Source organism: Terrapene carolina, unplaced genomic scaffold, assembly GCF_002925995.2.
Source record: "Terrapene carolina triunguis isolate 2854851 unplaced genomic scaffold, T_m_triunguis-2.0 Scaffold139, whole genome shotgun sequence".
Lineage (NCBI taxonomy): Eukaryota > Metazoa > Chordata > Testudines > Emydidae > Terrapene > Terrapene triunguis.
Genome location: NW_020664490.1, coordinates 6,092,653 through 6,111,797, shown reverse-complemented (window position 1 = coordinate 6,111,797; position 19,145 = coordinate 6,092,653). Strand labels below are relative to the sequence as shown.

Here is a 19,145-nt window from a genome sequence, read left to right as displayed (position 1 = left end):
GCAAGGACCAACCAGAGTGGACATAGTCCAGAATTGACACTAAATATTACTTCTAACATCGCTGGCTCTTTTCACCTTTCATCAATAACATCTCAGTTATTACTACAACACAGAAACTTGAATTTTAAAATTCACAGCAAAGACTCTGGGTTGTCTTGCCCACAGCAAGAGGCTGGAACCTATCTTCTGTATCCTTCATAAAAAGAATCACAAGACTCATTGTTATCCTATCCCTCATGGAGGAACAAACTAGCCATGATCATGAAAAGCACAGAAGGCATAACAAGGATAGGACCTCCTTAGGAAGAAGGAGGACACATTTTAATTCCATTGCAGCGTTTCAAATGATGAGATATGATGTATTCTACAACTGGCATCTGAATCATTGTATAACCTTAGGAGTTTAAAATTAGCTACTTGTATATTAGATAACTCTTCCATTACCCAGGCTCTCCCCTACTACATGCATTCATACTCACAAATTTGCAATAGTATGTTTAAAAAGATCTTCTTAATCAAAGAGTTTTGCAGAGTAAGTAGCATAGCAGTTGAATGCCTTTAACAGTTCACGGTGCCTCAAGGAGATTTTAAAGACTAGACTTTCTGATTCAGACCTCATGGGACTGTCACACCACCATGAACAGTAAGATTCCTTCAAGAGAAGATTTAAAAAATGAGATTTAAAATTTAGACAAGCACGCACACTAAATATGACTGTAGTCTACAGTGCTATAAGTAAGAAAATATTTAACCATTTATTAGAGCAGTTGTTTCCTTGCATGACTTGACATATCTGTTTAAATATTTTAGAGATTTGCTTCAGGCTTTTGCTAATATTCAGTAATGGTCACATTTTGAAACAAAAATAAAAAACCCTAGTCTACATATAGTTACAGTATACTCTTCAAAAATTTGTTAGCTTTTCCTGAAGCATCTTGATATTGGATCACAGGATCATGTGAACCTCTGAGACAATAGCAGAACTTCAGCAGTAATGGAGTCAGCCACATAGGATAAATGTCAATGAGCATTTTTACTCAGTTTTTTATTTCTGTTGCTCCTCTTCATTTTAAATTGTATATTTACTCAGGGGTCTGTTAGGTCCTTACAGAAATGTTAGTTACTTTAATTTTACTTACATTTTCACACTATTTTTACATAATTTTTGTTTTCCGTAGTGAGCCTGACAAGCCTAAGAAGCAGAAAAACAAGGAAATATGCCATCCCCTATATGCTGTTCTAAGTGGGGAATAAGTTCTTTGATTAATACAAGGACTATTGCGTTAGACCAGGGGTCGGCAACGTTCGGCACGCAGCTCGCCAGGGTGCCGAACGTTGCCGACCCCTGCCTTAGACATTGCTCTGTCTGTTTTAGCTCATCAGTCTTTTGCAGTGCTAGACAGTCAATGTTTGGTGACAAGACTATTCAGCACCTAAAGAAGTAGTAGTGTAACTATTTTAGATTATGTGATCCTTTCTCAACCTTCTGGATTGTTTGGCAATTCAGTGACAGTAGAGACAGTAGTTGTTAAAATATAACACAGACTATTGAAACAGTTAGCTCCATCTAGCACTGTAGGTTTAGAGGTTTTTCTTTAGCATTGAATATCTCCAAACACACACAATTCAAACAGTTCTTCCATATGCTGTAATATGCGTCTGTCAACAGCCTATTTGGAAATCTTCTTTTACTTTCTCAATATGACTGTTCTTAATATTTTTGGTTGGGGTTGGTCTGAGCATTTGAAGAATCTTCCTTGTTTAAGTAACTTTTCTAAAACTCCTGCCCCTTCCTGCCTTACATCTTCTTTGACTTTATCTGTGCTGTACAGAACAATGCAAGCAATAATAAGTATTCTGGTATACCAAAACATTATTTAGGGGCTTTATGCACCAAAAAAAAAAAAAGTTGACATTTGGACTGCAGTCAAAAAACAAGATCTCTGCCATTATGACAGTCAGGAGTTTAAGAAAGAGAATAACCACTTCATTTGTATAGTAGCCTATTTCTCCCCCCCCCCCCCCCTTACTGGATTCCTAAGTGAATTTCAGACAAAGAAAAAACTGATAGAAATATCATGTCCTGTAGATCTTTCAAGCTGAATCTCTGTTCAAGCTCCTATTTGTGAGTAATATAGCAAATGGGAAAAAAAACCTGTTGAATACAGGTCAAAATCCAGTAAAGCCTCACTTTTTATTGTTATACTAAATATTTGTTCTCTTATAGCAAGGGGTGAGAAATGGCAAGGGGAACCATATATTTGAAGGCAGTTTGTCTAGCACACCCAAGTGTGCTGCAGAGGTTAGCCCTGTGGTTATCACTATGTTCTATTACTTGGGACAGAATGGTAGATGGTGAGGGGGTGGGGATGGAAATGTAGGCTTTGACAGTCATTTAGCTACTACTAATATTGGTATAACCAGGGCCATTTTGAGACCTAGACATTAGGATGTCTTTCTATCATTTTTTGGTCCGTGGGCTGGGTCCTGTGGGATGGAATGTCTTGATTCAGTCCTTTAGTAACTCTCAAACAGAAAGGGGAAAAATAATAACTAAAGATGCCAATATCTGGAGGTATTGTTTGAGACATCTAAAAGAAAAATCATGGTGTCATTAATACTTCATGGAGTCAGGATTTTATTCTCCATGGGAGAAAAGTAAAGTTGCAAGTTAGAGAGATGAGCAGAAGATTCAATGTCCTAAAACGTACAGGGCACTGGCCGGAGGCTGTTTGACTTTCTAATATTCTGTAGTGGGTCAATATGTAGGTTTACCAGATAGCAACTGTGAAACAACGGGATGGGGGTGGAGGGTAATAGGTGCCTATATAAGAAAAAGTCCCCCAAAATGGGACATCTGCTTACCCTATCCATATGGTAAAGTCAGGTCTGACAGTCAAGGTAGCAAATATACAGAAGAGGGATTTGGAGTTAGTCTAGGGTTTAATTTTTAGAAGCTGAATTTCATATTTTTAAATTTGCATATGTTAAGGAAGCAGGCATTATTCTTATTTTCCCTCCTTCAGTTAAGTAAAAGGTCAAGAGAAGATGAATTCTTAGCATTTAGCAATGTTTTTTTTACTGAACTTGTTTGTTCCTTGAAAAACTATTTGATGGTACTGATAACTAATAAAAGGCATTTGCATATATTGTGATCAAATTAAAGAGCCTTAATAGACATGACACATTTTATTAGTATAATTGTCATCTTCTTAGCCCATCTATGGGAAAACTCCCTTCTGTCCACCCTTTTTGGTTGATGCAAAGGTACTTGAAATGCGGTTGTCTATATTTAGTATTTTCTGTTTAAATCTGTTATGATTTTTTTCCAGGCTAATTTGGACTGATTAGTTGCTAAAACCAGTGAATAACTTTAGCAATTTAAATAACCTTTTGATTAAATAGTGTATTTGTATTTATTTTTAGCAAATCTTCCTAATGTTCCATTTTCTTTACAGATAAATTTGCGCCTCATCTTGGTAAGTGGGAAAACGAAAGAGTTCTTGTTTTCACCAAATGATTCTGCTGCAGATATTGCAAAACATGTGTATGACAACTGGCCTATGGGTGAGTCATTTTTGTGTTCCTTTAGCTGCTAACTGTCCAGTTAAAACTGTTTACTCTTCTGTAATTAAGACTGAAATGTTAATAATTTTATCATTGTTCTTCATATTCAAATGGAAGTTTTATATAGATATATTTTCTCTTCTGTTTTCAATGGTACAAAATTTGAGATGTTGAAGTATAGTCCATTACCCAGCTTACTTCTGAGGCTACTTCTCATATTCATTATGCCCTACGTACTGCTTTTCCCTCATCAGGATTTTTTTTTTTTCTAGACAGACTTGGTACAAATCTAATAACTGCAGACTGATCCTGGCAGGTGTTAAATATTATACTCGTTGTCTAAGGATGAGTAAGGAAAATATGCCATTTTATATGAATGAAATAGCAAAACTGAACCTCAGATATTTTGTATTTTTGATTGCTTTGCCTCAGAAACAATCTACACAAATACAGTAATGTCCAGAAAAAAAGTAATGATAAAAGGCAATTGTAAAAGTCTTTAAAGGATGAGGGAAGCTGGGAACATATTTAAATATGAAGATATTTTAAATTAATTTGGGAGTATTTATTTTGGAAAGTGGAAGTGTAATCTGAGATGGGGTGTGCGTATATGTAAGTAAAATAATGAATGGTTCAACAAAAACTGATCAGGCAATCTTTGTCTCCCTGTCCCACAATCCAAAACACTAGCCAAAACTGAGAAATGACGTTACATTTGATGAAAGAAAATACTTAGACATTCTCTGATACTGGAAGTCATTGGGAGCCATTAACTTAGTGTTTCAAGAGGACTAGAAAATTACTGCACATGAACAGGAATAATGTGCATCTATACTATCTATGTCAATAGGAGTTTCAATAATGCATGCTTAGGCCCTAAACTGGCCTTATCTGAAGGTTAGGAAGGAATTTTTCTTGCCCTGATGCAGTTTTACACAGTTGACAAAATGCAAGGATTGTGGTCCTCTAAAGTATTAGATACACTACAGACACACAGCTGTTGAGACTTTTTATACCAAACTAGCTGGACCAATGATTCTCTTTGGTATGGCAACTCGGTATCTATTGTACATAGTTGTGTTCTAGAAGCACACTACAACAGACAAAATAACATTTATCTTGTGTGCATTTGTGTGAATTAGTAATGGCCGAACCAACTGTTTTGTCCTCTTAAATCTACTCCTGAGTATATTACATTGCAGTTTCAAGTCAGCACCCTGCCTAGCTATTAAGGCGCATAACAGGCACTATGTAACACAGGATCAGGGATTTATATTTTGTGACTCTTATTTATGTATCAGTGCAGCTAATTAGTAGCATTTCATCAAATTGACTACTTCAGACTTGTGCAGCAGCAATTAAAACTGAGATTTGTACCTTGTACACATAACAAAGAATGAAGAAAATTGCGTATTTTAATAGGAAGAAAGCCATTCCATATTACCTAAGGAATGACAGCTAAAGTTAATGTGTGATCATAGTATGCAACATGTACCAGAGAAATGGCTCATAGGTTGAATATGATTACAGGTCAAGTTGTTATGTGTATGTAAATCTTGAGAACAAATAGCTGCTAATGGCCTTATTTATATTTTGGAGAAAGTACAGTGCCTAGATTTGTCACTGAAATTGTGATCTGATCTCTCTTCCCCATCTCTTTAAATTACATTTCATGTGTAGGTTAGTTTTGAGAGGCAGAAACTGGAATTATTTAAAATTGAGGCAGCTCTGAAATTTATTATTGACTTGTTTAAGTCTTCCCAAGCAATGAGCATATGTGAATAATCTCTTGTTCTTTACAATTTGAAAACTATCTTTGTTACAAGAGTTGATTATAACTGACCTAGAATGACGCATTAAAATTATTTAAAGAGGTGACTAAGTTGAATCTGTTCCCCCAAGTTTTTATTTGTGTTTGATTTGTCCATAAGATGTGCAGAGATGAATCTGCCTTGGGGTCTTTCAGAGATATGAGCAAAATTGTGCCCTTAGGTACAATAATAAAGATCCAAATTAACTTCACTGAGTTTGGTGGAGATAGTGTAGGTTTACATCACTGCAGAATTTTGCCATATATCTGAAATTTGCACAGTGTCCTGACTACATTTAATGATCGTAAAGGGTTATAAGCAAGCATGCGTAAGCCACCTCTCTTCTATTCCCTTCCCCCCATGTATAGGTTGAAATACTCTTGATTTAAAAACTTCTTCTCTCCCAGTGAGAATGTCCAGTTTGATTCATTTGCTCATACAGATAGTTGATATCCCACTTAGAAAAGTTTCTCTTTATTCCCTCTTTTCTAAAATTACTTTATCCTCTGAGTATAGTTGTTGGAATAATTAAATTTTCTCTTATGATGATCATCTGATAAGTGTTACGACACTTTTCAGTTGAACTTTTTTTCATTGGTTTAGCTAGAGGAGAAGTGTTTTCATTATGAAAATTAAATATCCCGAGTGACTGTTTAAGGGGAAGAATTCTTGAGACTCTGCCAAGGAGCAAAGATTAAAAACATAAAATGGTGGATCAGCTGTCAGGAATTATTATACCAAATTGCCACTTTTCATCTTCTGGCCTCTTGTATTAATGCATCTTTCTAGTACCACAAATTGACTAAACTTTACTACTACAGTCCAGATGGAAGTCAGAGAAGTGAAATCTTAAAGCAGAAAATTATAGATAAAGTTTCATCAAGCAGGATAATTGTAACACTTCATTTTGACTACTCTGTTGACAGCATATCAATGTCCCTTCATTGAATTGCATTACAATTAAAACAGGTAGTAAATGAAAACATTTGAATTTCAGATGGTTTCAGTTGTCTAGTTTTATCATATCTTGTAAATTAAACGTTCTAAGGCATCTAGTAAATATTGCCACTTCTACACACTTTCTGCTCGTACTTGTTTCTGATGTCAGCCTGACTTTGTAGTGCTCTGTACACCTCTAATCATGTGTCATTGTGCCTGATGCCTTTAAAAGTGAACAGGCATCAATTGTAATAGTTCATTTTTCACTCTTCTCTTCCTGCATCTTTTCCTACCAGATGCTGGTCACACACTTTCTACAATGTTTTAAATACCTTTCCCAACACCCTGTTTCGTTTTCTCTTCCTCTCTGCCCATTCTATCCATTGTGTATTCTGGGCATACAGGTTGGCTTCTCCTATCCCTTCTTGAATATTCGTGTTTGCTATATAAACGTTGCAATAGATGGAGCAGAGCAGAAGCAGATTTGTGAACAGTTGGTATCAGATACCTGGTCAGCAAATGAATGGAAGACATCATTCTGAAAGAGCAGATTTAAATTAAATAATTTTGTTAATATTTTGCAATATTTACCCTTAAAACGTAATGTAGATTCGCTTACTTGTTTTGAAAAGTGACAGAAATTTTAAATAGGAATAATAAGTGATCATCTAATCTTATACATTACTTATACATTATTCTTACAGCTAATTTGTGATACATAAATCTGTACAGACTGTGCTATGAGAAATATATCAATATGTCTCTCTTCTGCGAGGGTCAGATGCTTACCATTCAGCTTTTCCAGGAATTTCAGGGTATGTTCAGTTCATTATGCCCTCTGGAAATTCAGCTGGCTATATTGAATCCTCATTCAGCACTGCCCAGTAGCCACAGAGAGGAGCACTTCTGCTTACTGATTTTAAATGATTTTCAAATCAGAGAACGGATGTGTTCCTACTATATATGTGGCTGCTTATCAGTGCTGGACTGAGGCTGAACTAAGCCAGTTCAATGCTGGAGGGCAGAGAGATTGAGAATCTCCTGCAATTGAAGGAAAATGGAACTAAATTATCCAGATGGATATTGAATCTGAATGGGAACAGGAAATGTCTTCCTTATCATCCATTTAAAAATATTTTACATAGGAACTTATAACCATTAATCAAGCAGAAGTAAAGTGAGGCACAGAATAGTTATTGCCCAAGTTTGAATTGGGAAATAAGGAACAGAATTTATGAGTCTTAACTTCAGATCCTCTTCACTAAGCAGCAGGCCGCACTGTCTTGTTAGTACTGAACTGGAAGAGTTCTGTTTTTCTCTTTTCTACCCTGGATGGGTGGAAAATAAACAAAAGATGCATATACTGGGCTGTTCTTGACAAAGTCCTCTTTCTTCTTTTTCAGATTGGGAAGAAGAGCAGGTCAGCAGTCCAAATATTCTGCGGCTTATTTATCAAGGACGGTTTCTTCATGGCAATGTGACACTAGGAGGTAATGAAATAACTTGGGTAGTATAATTTAGCAACTTTCTCCCCAGGCAAAGTGAATATTTATTTAAAATGCAGTAAATTCTCGTTTAAGTAAAACCCTGTCTAGACTTCAAGGTCACAACATGGTTTTCTGCACAGTTTTGCAGTAGCATAACATGGGATACTCTGTGTTACCTTTATATTTTTCCATCCTGCTAGAATCGGATGTTAGACTATGGTATATATCACTGTGTTAATTAAATCTTTTCTCACGTAAGGAATAGTTATGCTATCTTTATTGTCTTTTAATGAAAGAGGGATGATTTTATTCCACTTCTCGTATACTGCATTTATATTGTAAACCATTTCAGAAATCTCTAAGTATATTAAAAATGATGGATAAAGATTATGATAATTGGTTAAACAATACTAGGGAACTTAGTGTAATGAAGAAAGACACCCTGTGAATTAGAATGAGGGAAAATATTTTTGCTATCTAGCTCTGTCCCAAGGATACAATTGTATAGTTATGTGAGAACAAAAGTAAATGGCTTCACTTTGTATGGTGAGGAAATACAGCTCAACTGTGCCCCCTTGTGTCATGTTTTCTAGTTATATTTTGTAGGGTTTGTTATATTTTGTAGATTTATTTTTTATTTATCAGAGATGTACAATGTATTGTAATTAACAATATTTCCTTCCAGAGGTGGTGGCAGCCATATGAATTTTAAGTAAAATAAATGTCTAAACAAAATATCTCTTTTCTGTTTGTTCTTACCAAATCTGACAAGTGAGCTAAAGGGCCTATACTCTCTGTCTACAAATTGCTTTTGTTAATGCGGTTGGTAATTATGAATGCACAGGGAGGGGAGAATGTAATATAAAGTCATCCCTGGGGTAGCTGTCTTGAAGTTAAAGGTAAACCTGGAATGACTTTATCCCTTTGTATTTATCATTTTTGTTTGTTTTCTTGTTTTTGTTTTTTGTTTCTTTCACTCTTGTGGCACGAGTGAGAAACTTGAATCTTTGGCATCCCACAATCTCTCATATAAAGACTCTGGAAAACAAATGCAATATATTACGGGGGAAAGTTTCATATGTGCCCTGCCAATGTGCTTCAACACCAACTTGGAGAGACTAGCTCTAGAATGACAGGGCAGTTCATTCTATTTTTCTCCTTTAATTGTTGCCCTATTTGCTGATAATGGTAACTAGGTTGTCATTTTGTGCTATAGATGTTAATGCGATATAGATGCTTCTCCATTAAGAACTGGACTGGGGCCACCAATTCATTCTAAATAGATTACTATACTGCTATCAGATAACCACTTTTAGCCATTACTAACCTGGGCTGCTGATCTCCTTTCGGACAATTTATCCTCCATATGGTTCAGTTTTCTAATACTACTTTATATACTGGCTAAATAATGGCAAACTTCACTGTGTACTGCTTAGTAGTAACTGTCACTTACTGTGGAATTTTTATTTAGGTTTCAGTTAGTTAATATACTTAATACCTATTGTGCAATTTTATGGCCCACTCTTGAAGGTAGTGAGAAGTAGTGTGTTCTTAGTGTTAGTGAAGATATTGCCTCTTTTCCCCACCCTTTGCCTCCAGCCCCAATCTTGAATCATCATCAAGTTCTCCTCCCATGATGCCTTGCCTCAGATTATCATTCTCCAGCCAAAGATGGCTATACAAGATGTTCTTTGGTATTCATCTGTAGGTGTTACTCACTTTCTTCACTGAGATCAGACTGGACCTCACAGTACTAACAAGAGTCAGTGTTTGTTTATCCAGTTCCGCTGGAAAGAATAGCTAGCATGTTTTTGGTTGCTACATTAAGACAGTTTCATGGATTTTAAATGCATACTTGGGATCAGGGAATTTTAGTTCAGATTGCTGCTCACTGATGTATTGCAATTTAATCATCACAGCTTTACCCCAGGGATATTTCATGTATTACAAAGATCTATTTCTGTTGTTATATTTTAGAGGTTTGTTTTAAAACATTTATTTCAACACAAATGAAATAATGTAATAAATTTCAACCTGGCGTAAGATTATACAGCTGAGTTATAAATTTCTGAAAAGAAATGTTGAGGCAACCTTTACTAAAGCAACATGGATACATTCCATAACCAAAGAAAATAGTAACTTAATGTTTAGTCCAGTATGCAGTTTCTCATGAAGTTATAATACTTTGCATTTCTGTAGTGCTTTTCATCCAAGGATTTTAGGGGTATTGAATTATAACATTTATAAAGAGTATTTCATTTGTCTCAAGTGGTTAGTGAATATTGACTGGAGTTTGGGCTTGTTCACCACTGAAAGTCATTTTGTCAATTGAAGAGGCAACAGTACCCTCAGATTGTCTCTTTGGACACTAAATATCATCATTGGTTCTTTCTGTCAAAGTATGGCAGTTTTCTACTTCTAAACTCAACTTCATCTTGTAAAAACTGACTGAAGTTGAAGCTTAAAACTAGAAGAAAAAAAAAGTCTTGAGCTTGTCTGCCAGCCTGTGTTAATGCATCTTTTGAAGTATCTGCTGATACAAGAATGACTGAGGAAACAGCAAAAGTATCAGTGGGAAAAGTAATAGAAAAAAACATTTGTCTCTAAAGTCTGCAGTGTCATTGTTGCAAGAAGTGCCAGAGCCATCATTTTCTGTTGCTGCTAGTAGTCAGTGTGTGAAAAGATGGGTGAAGAGAGCATGTTGTCCAGATGCCACCAGCAAATTTCATATGATAGTTGATTATTAGACTAGTAGCTTGTGGTTGAAATAATTTTACAAATAGCCATGAGGTACTGAATTTCAAAAGTTCTCCTTCTCCAATCAGATACTGGGAGGAAGCAGTAGAGAATTGCTCTAATATTTCTTCTTTTTATTTAAAAAAAAAGACAAGAAGAGAAAGGACACTGGAGAGAGAAGGCAGAAGAAAGGATATAACAGAGACAGGACAGTAGAACTAAATGAAGAGAATAGAATAAAGATTGAGGAAAAGAGAAAAAGAACCAAAAAAGTCAACAGGAAAGGAGAACTGGGCATAGACCAAAGATGCTTCTGTCTCCCTTCCTGTACCCCAGTCCAGGGAAATATTAGAAACCACTGACAAGGACTTGTGTAAAAATTATGCAAGCCATTAATTCAGGGGTTGGGCAAACTTTTTGGCCTGAGGGCCGCATCGGATTTTGTAAATTGTATGGAGGGTTGGTTAGGGGAAGGGGCTGTGGCCCGGCCCCCACCTCCGATCTGCCCCCCACCCCGGGACTCCTGCCCCATCCAACCCCCCCGTTCCCTGATGGCCCCCCTGGGACCCTTGCCCCATCCACACACACCCGCTCCTTGTCCCCTGACCGCCCCCGGACCCCTGCCACACACACACCCAGGACCTCTGCCCCATCCAACCCCCCCTCCTTCCTGACTGACCCTCTCCCGGGACCCCTCCCCCCCCGACCCCTATCCACACTCCCACCCCCTGACCACCACCCTGAACTCCCCTGCCCTCTGTCCAGTCCCCCCTGCTCCGTGCCCCCTTACTGCTCTGCCTGGAGCACTGTTGGCTGGCGGTGCTACAGATGCGCCACCTGGCTGGAGCCGGGCCATGCCACTGTCACCACGCAGCACAGAGACCGGATCAGGCCGGGCTCTGCAGCTGCGTTGCCCCGGAGCTCACAGCCCTGCTGCCCAGAACATTGCGCCGGTGGCGGAGCAAGCGAGCTGAGGCAGCAGGGGATGGGGAACAGCGGGGGAGGGGCCGGATCTAGCCTCCCGGGCTAGGAGCTCGGGGGCCGGGCAGGACGGTCCGCGGGCCGTAGTTTGCCCACCTCTGCATTAATTGAAATATTAGCATACTTTTGCTTGATTACTGTAAATAATCAAGCTCCACAGTTCACTAATCAGAGCATAGTCGCCTCTAGTGTCCTTTTGAGTTTAGGTAACGTTTCCCTAATGTGATTAGTTTGTAACATTTTGGTCTTTCTCTAATGGCTTCTTAGAGTTCACATAAACTAGATATAAAGGGATTTTCTTCTTGAACTGAAAATATATAGCCTTTGTAGAGTTATCTGTTGTATCAAAGACTCAAAACTTAGAACTGTTTTAGACTTAGAACTATCAACAGCCTCTATGTGTAGGCACAGGCTGCTTTCCATAGGGCAAAAACACCCTTCAGATTTAGGCTATGTCTACATTGGCAATTGAATGACGAAACTTTTGTCTTTTGGAGGTGTTAACTACCCTTCCCCGAAAGACAAAAGTTTTGCTGCGACAAGTGCCAGTGTGAACAGCGCGTTGTCAGCAGGAGCACTCTCCTGCCAACAACACAAACACCGCTTGTTGGAGGTGAAAGTTTGTTGGCTCTCCTGCACAACTTTTAGCGGCACGGCTGTATGACATAGCCATGTCGCTAAAAGCTGCGTAATGCGGACATAGCCTTAATTTACCACATAGCTTGTTCTCTGGGAAGTACAAATGTCAATTGTATTTCAAAGGGATTTCAATGTCTCTCTTTCTCCCGATAAGATAATTGCCTGTTTTAAATGAAAATGTTTACAAAGAAAATGTTTGGCTGCTTTAAAACTAAATTAATTACATTAGTCCATCTAAACTAGGGATCTAGTGCTTCTGGACAGCAAGTACCAGGTTTAGTTTTATATCTAATTCTTGGATCTGCAATAAACTGATTGATTGAAATGGAAGAGAGAGACTTTTAGGATACCTCCTCTCCATCCTCCCTCCTCAGTTACTGTGGATGGATTGTTTCTAAATGCAGATGGCAGACTCTGCGATGGTGAAAATGGAAGCTGTGAGCTGCTCATTAGAGGTTAAGGTTCTGCTTTAAGTTACAGTGTTATGTATTTGTGCCCAAATACTAAGGGGGTGGGAAGGAAGTACCTTGAATTCCTAAAGAGAAACTGAGCTGGTTCATCTATTGCTGATGATATTCCCTGATTGATTGATTGATTGATTTTTTTTTTTAATGGAGCATGTGGTGGAAGATATTTTTCTCCTAATTTATAGTGGAAAATTTAAAACCTCAGGAGAAAATGAAGCTCTAGTAATATGTGAAACTTTTACAAATAACCATACTGAACAAATGCTGTCACAAAGTTGCAGTCCAGAACATAGAAGCCTGGGGGTGGAGGGGCATTTTAAAAGGGTGTGCCAAACCTAATATGAATAGGGTATAAATGCTTTTGGTTTTTTGTGGTTTTTTGTTTTGTTTTGTTTTGTTTTTTTCAGTCAGTGAGATTGCAGTGGAATATTTATCAGAACTCCAGAGTGCTGAAAACGTAAACACAATATTATGAAAACTGGAATATGAAGCTGACCAGTCTAGTTTTACTGCAAAGTGGAATGAATTGTGAAAAGAAAATCAGATTTTTAAAATTCTTTCAATTTCAATAATACATGGTAGTAACAGTGTTGAGGAAAACACTTTGTCTTAAACAACTGGTTTTAAACAACATTTTAAAGTTTCTGGAGACGCACTATTCTCACATACTACTGATGTGCGATGGGTGTTCAGTGTCAAAGCATGAGGCATTGTAATGAGAGGTGGTATTCCATGAAATTATTTGTAAATATCACATCATATCATCAGAGATTTGGATTATTTACTTTTCAAGAGAATTGGGAAAATGTTAGGCTTCTGGTAATGAACACTTTAGTGTGCTGTTCAATTCCTTGAGAGTAAGTATTTATTTTGTGGCTTAAGTTGGTCACATAGGCCTAATCATATGCTTAAAATTAAGCACTTTGCTGAATCAAGGCATAAGTGACCATTCCTGCTCCCATTAAAGTGAATTGTACCACTGACTTCAAAGAGAGCAGGGTCAGGCCACATAACTTTATCATCCTCACAGTGGCAAACATTAAAAACACAGTATTTCATTTGATCATTCTATAAGACCCTGATCTGGGTAACATTTATACAAAACTTCTTTCTAGGACTGGTAAATAAGCAGTATGAATTTTGAAGTAAGAAGTAGGAAGCTGTGAAAAAAGCTAATCCAGTTAAAGTTATGGTTTTAGTTGGGTTTGGTCTGTAGTGATGAAAAGAGTTTGTGTGTTGTTAAATCATCCTCTATTTTTCACACAGCATTAAAACTTCCTTTTGGCAAGACAACGGTGATGCATTTGGTGGCTAGAGAGACATTGCCAGAGCCAAACTCTCAAGGTAGGCTATACAGTAGATGAGCTTCCAACTTCAGCTGCATAGGCACGTGTTCAAAAATGTCATTGTTTTCATTGGATGTTTTGAAAGGAGAAAAAACTTCATGGTTTATGAATAGTTCTTGTCAAGCAAGTAACAAATGATTTTGGACACACTAAAATAAAAAGCATATTTCTTAGTTAAGTATCTGAGTAACATTTTTTGTATTCTCCAGAGCTTATAAAGTTGCACAAGATAAAATTTTTGCATAGTTCTTGTATCATTAACAATTATCCCCCCTGCTCGCCCCAACTGAATGTTTTGTAAATTTTCTTCTCGTTGTTCCACAGGTCAGAGGAACCGTGAAAAAACTGGAGAGAGCAATTGCTGTGTGATCCTGTAAACTCTGTCTGCTTTACCTGCTAAGTGTGATGTAATATAGTCTTTGTCTTTCATGCTGCTGGAATAGAAGAGGCCCAACCTTGCTTCAAACACCTTTAGGAAGAGCCTGTCTGTAAATCCATGGAACTGAAATATTACATAAACACTGTCACATTATTCTCTTTTTTTAAAGGAGAGATCTATGAACAATTGCATTATAATTTTATTTCTATTTTTTTCTTGCTGAATAATCTTATAATACATCGGTTCTTGAATGCATTCAATCTCCAGAAAAAGTTAGTGTTCTCTTCCACAGCAGAAATCATTTTGCTGCCACAAAAATCTTCATTAACCGGAACTAATCGATCAAGCTTTCTAGATGCAATTTGCACTAAAAACAGTTGACAATATGTTTCTCATCAGCAATCTCTAATGATATTTGAGACACCTAGAAATAATCTCCAATATATAATACAGCACTGGAAAATAGAATCCATAATTTAAAAAAGCTCACTAATGGCCAACTCAAAGGAAAAACTGAAGTCAATTCTACCAAGTCAATCTTGGTGGCCGAACTGGCACAGAATACTAACTAAACCGAGCCTGGCTATATATATTTTCACTGCAACAAACAAACGAAAAACGATGTGCCTGTAATTTAAAAGCACTCTGTAGAGGGCTGTTGAGACTGATTTTTTTTTCATTATTATGGTGCACTCTTTTCTCCTATGTTAGTTGAGTGCATGTTCATACAGCACAAACAAGTGCAGAGAGTGCATTTCCTAGCCTTAATATGGGAGGGGTAATTTCCTGTAGTTCATAGGCTTTTATTATTGTGCATAAATATTAGAAGACTTCATTTACTAATCAATTTTATGTATTTGAATATCAGCAATTGATGTTTTTCAGTAATTCTTACTCCTCTGTATCTCGGTGTCCAGAGTCATGCTTACTCATAAGAGACTTCAAAAGAATTATTAAAGTTAAAAAAAGAAAAAACCTCTGCCATAGTACTAGTTTTGTTTCTTTATGTAATCTGCATTTGGTATTAGTGCTTGCAATTGTATTCAAATCAGAAGCTGATTTTTAAAGGCATACATAATTAAAAAGGATGCCATTTTATTTCATATCAATAATTTAAAGGTTGATATGCTAAAGAAATTTGCACAGCACTAAAGCATGAGCTAGTTTCATCTAAACCTGTAAAAATATAAAAGATTTTATATTTTTTCACTCGGGAAGAATTCTTCCTGGATGAAATTACAAATAAGTGTAGAATATATTTAATAAAAATCTTATAAAATGCATAACTATAGAACTTAAATATAGATTGGCGTGTAGCATAATAGAACAATATTCCATATAAATAGCATTAGCCTTAAAAAAAAAAAAAAAAAAAAAAAGTCACAGGTTGACGTTGTGTTCTGTACTTAATAAGTGTTCACAGCCCTTACAGATGTTCTGTGTAATTGTTTTTTCAAATGGTCAGCATCATTCAAATGTAATCAGGTTATTTTACCCATTGTTACTGCTTTGATGAAATGCTTTATATGCCATAGGCCTACAAAAATATTGTTCATACTGATCAGAATTAAATTTGTATAGAGCAGAGTTTTAAAACAAATTGTAAATAGCACTAAACATTTTCTTTCTGCAACCTGTACTGATAGATTCTACTGTAAACTAAATAAAAGAATATTGTAGTGCATTTTGGTGGTGATCTAAAATTAATGACTGGGTCTGTAATTGATTTATATTTGTTTGTTTTCACAGTCATGAAAACTGGTGAAGTGTCAAACCTAGTGACCCTCTGATTGAAAAAATAACTGTTTGTTTATAAGATTATTTATAGACCAATTCTTGGTTTTAGTCTGTGTTCAACATCATTTTTCTTGCATTTCCTTGGTTGCTCAAACATGGAATAAAACACCCTGCTCCAAAGAGATAAAAATAGAAGAACAATGAGGAGTCCAGTGGCACCTTAAAGACTAACCAATTTATTTGGGCATAAGCTTTCATGAGTAAAAAAACCACTTCTTCAGATGCATGGAGTGAAAATTACAGATACAGGCATAAATATATATTGGCACATGAAGAGAAGGGAGTTACCTTACAAGTGGAGAACCAGTGTCGAAGGCCAATTCAGTCAGGGTGGATGTGGTCCACTCCCAACAATTGATGAGGAAATGTCAATACCAAGAGAGGGAAAATTGCGAGAGGGAGATTATATGAGAAAAGGATCTACCACATAGTACAAGAAAAAGTAATGAGATGAAGTATGATTCGTATCTTGTTAGTTTAATAAATCTTTAGTGTGAACTGGTGGTATTTGAAAAATGATTATCTAGTGTGTTGGTGATAGCTTGAAAATTACATATTTAATACTGAAGAGAAAGACCTTGTGTTGGTAGCCTAAAATTAAGTAACTTCCTCGTACATTATTTAGTAAGTTTGGATATTGAAGAGAGACAATGAGCTTCAGGTATAGTAAAATAATTTGTAGTCATCTAAGGTATCAATACTAATGCCACATTATATACTTGTTAGAAAATGTGTGACCCTTCTTTGATCCATTTAAATAAGATTGCTGGATATTTGCTATTTTGCAAAAGAGATTAATTTTAATAAAATATCAGCATGCTTTTGCCTGCTCTTGAGGAGAACAAAGTACACACACAAGAATGTTCAAATAAATCCTTTAAACTCTGCTCAGCTTTAAAAGTCAGTACTTGTGACTATGCAGGTTCTCTAGAAGAAAAGTAGAATACTTTTATGCTTGTTTGCCCGCCAGCACCCAGAACGTCGTTCCATCTGTTCCATCACATTGCTGTTGTGTGGGCTCTGGGAATAAACGTGCAAGAGTAGTTAAGGGTAAGGTTTGTTCAAGACATGTTGTATTCTAAAATACTTAGACATTGAAGCATGAGAAGGAGCAGTTTATCTCTCACTCCATATTGTAAATTGGCCATATCAGATACAAGAGATACATTTGGGGGATTATAGCCCACTAGTACTAGGTGCTGTACAGATTCTAGTGTTCATAAGTGACAGCTTGAGTAAGTCTGTTGCAACAGCATCAGGGCTTGCCTAAGCTACTGACTGGAGGAAGAAAGCATGGTAAATGCCTTTGCTAATGCCTACAGAATAATTTTTAATGTGCTGCATTGATGTACATCCTGTACTAACAGGGCCAGCCCACAACATTTTGGCACCCGAGGCAGGGAGCTCAAATGACGCCCCCCATGCCTCCTTGCTTGGGCCAAAACTTTGAAAGGTCTCAATTCTGCCTTCTTCCTGTTCTACTCCTCCCATGGTACTGCTCTGCTACCTACTCCAATAAAGGAGAACTAACCGCTTAAAATGCCTTGTTCAAAAATTTTAAGTAACACTTAACTTTCAAATGCCTGAACAGCAAATGTAACTTTTCTTGTCTGCATAGTAAACACTGGCATTTTTATCTGTTTGAATAATTAAAGTGGTGCTTTCTGTGCCTTCTTGATTGCAAAGATTTGAACTGCTTCCTGAAGGTCCACAGTCTGGGCCAGCTGATGCTCTATTGAGATGGTTGCAAGGCCGACCAGCCTCTCCTGTGTCATTGTGGAGCGTAGATGTGTTTTTATTAACTTCAGCTTGGAGAAGCTGCGTTCTCCACTGGCAACTGTTACAGGAACTGTTAGAAGTATGCACAGAGCAACAAAAGCATTTAGAAAGAGGGTGGTCATCTTATTTGTGCACATATATTCCAGAACAGCCTTTGGAGTTGATCCAGCTGAAATGTATCTTGAAAGGGCTTTCAGTTCATCACCTAAATCACTCGCATCAATATTGTGCATGTCATCATGTGTCAAAACTGTCTCTAGTGCCCTGCATTGCTGGTGTAGGTCTTCTTCAGGTATAGTGAGTTTTGGAATATCATACAACATCCCAAATATACTGCTGTGTTCCTTGAGCTGCATGAAACGTTCTTCAACTGACTGTATTGCACAATCTAGCACCTGGTTAAAGAATTCAACTTTGAATTGTTGTTTGGGGTCTCTTATGGGATTATCCCATGCCTCGTAATCAAAATGTCGTCTTCTTCGGTGACTCTTGTATACTCAAATGGGTGGGAAAATAGCTTCAGTGTGAAGTTCCTCTGTCAACTTCTGTGCACTCTTCAGAAATCCCTCATCTGACCGGTAAGACTGTAGTTATGACTTTGCTTTGTCCAGTTGTTCCATTGCTCCAGATATATCAAGGTCAACACCTTGGAGTCTCTTGCTTACAACATTTATTTCAAACAGTATGTCATGCCACAACACTAAGCCACACAGAAATTTGAAGTTATGTATGTTTCTGGTGATTCCATCTCCCTCTGCCACTGTTCTCCCACGAACAATTCCTGTCATAGCATTATCTTCCATAATGGCAACTATGGCATCATCTATCTTCCCAATTTGCAAAAAGAACAGGAGTACTTGTGGCACCTTAGAGACTAACAAATTTATTAGAGCATAAGCACACTTGCTTCTTATCAAACTGTCTGTACTGGGCTATCTTGATTATCACTTCAAAAGTTTTTTTTCTCTTACTTAATTGGCCTCTCAGAGTTGGTAAGACAACTCCCACCTGTTCATGCTCTCTGTATGTGTGTGTATATATATCTCCTCAATGTTTCACTCTATATGCATCCGAAGAAGTGGGTTGTAGCCCACGAAAGCTTATGCTCTAATAAATTTGTTAGTCTCTAAGGTGCCACAAGTATTCCTGTTCTTTTTGCGGATACAGACTAACACGGCTGCTACTCTGAAACTTCCCAATTTGGTGTTTGATAGGCT

General features: G+C 37.2%; 1 protein-coding gene across 1 annotated transcript in view; it reads left to right on the top strand.

The window, feature by feature from the left end:
• Nucleotides 1–16,036, top strand: part of LOC112124148 (ubiquitin-like protein 3) — a 66,373-nt gene extending 50,337 nt beyond the window's left edge. Inside the window, exons 2-5 of the mRNA XM_026653488.1 lie at nt 3,459–3,567; nt 7,721–7,807; nt 13,894–13,971; nt 14,298–16,036. Of these exons, the coding sequence (XP_026509273.1) occupies nt 3,459–3,567; nt 7,721–7,807; nt 13,894–13,971; nt 14,298–14,350 (327 nt within the window). The 3' untranslated portion in view covers nt 14,351–16,036. The remainder of the gene's footprint in view (nt 1–3,458; nt 3,568–7,720; nt 7,808–13,893; nt 13,972–14,297) is intronic.
• The last annotated feature ends 3,109 nt before the right edge of the window (nt 16,037–19,145 follow it).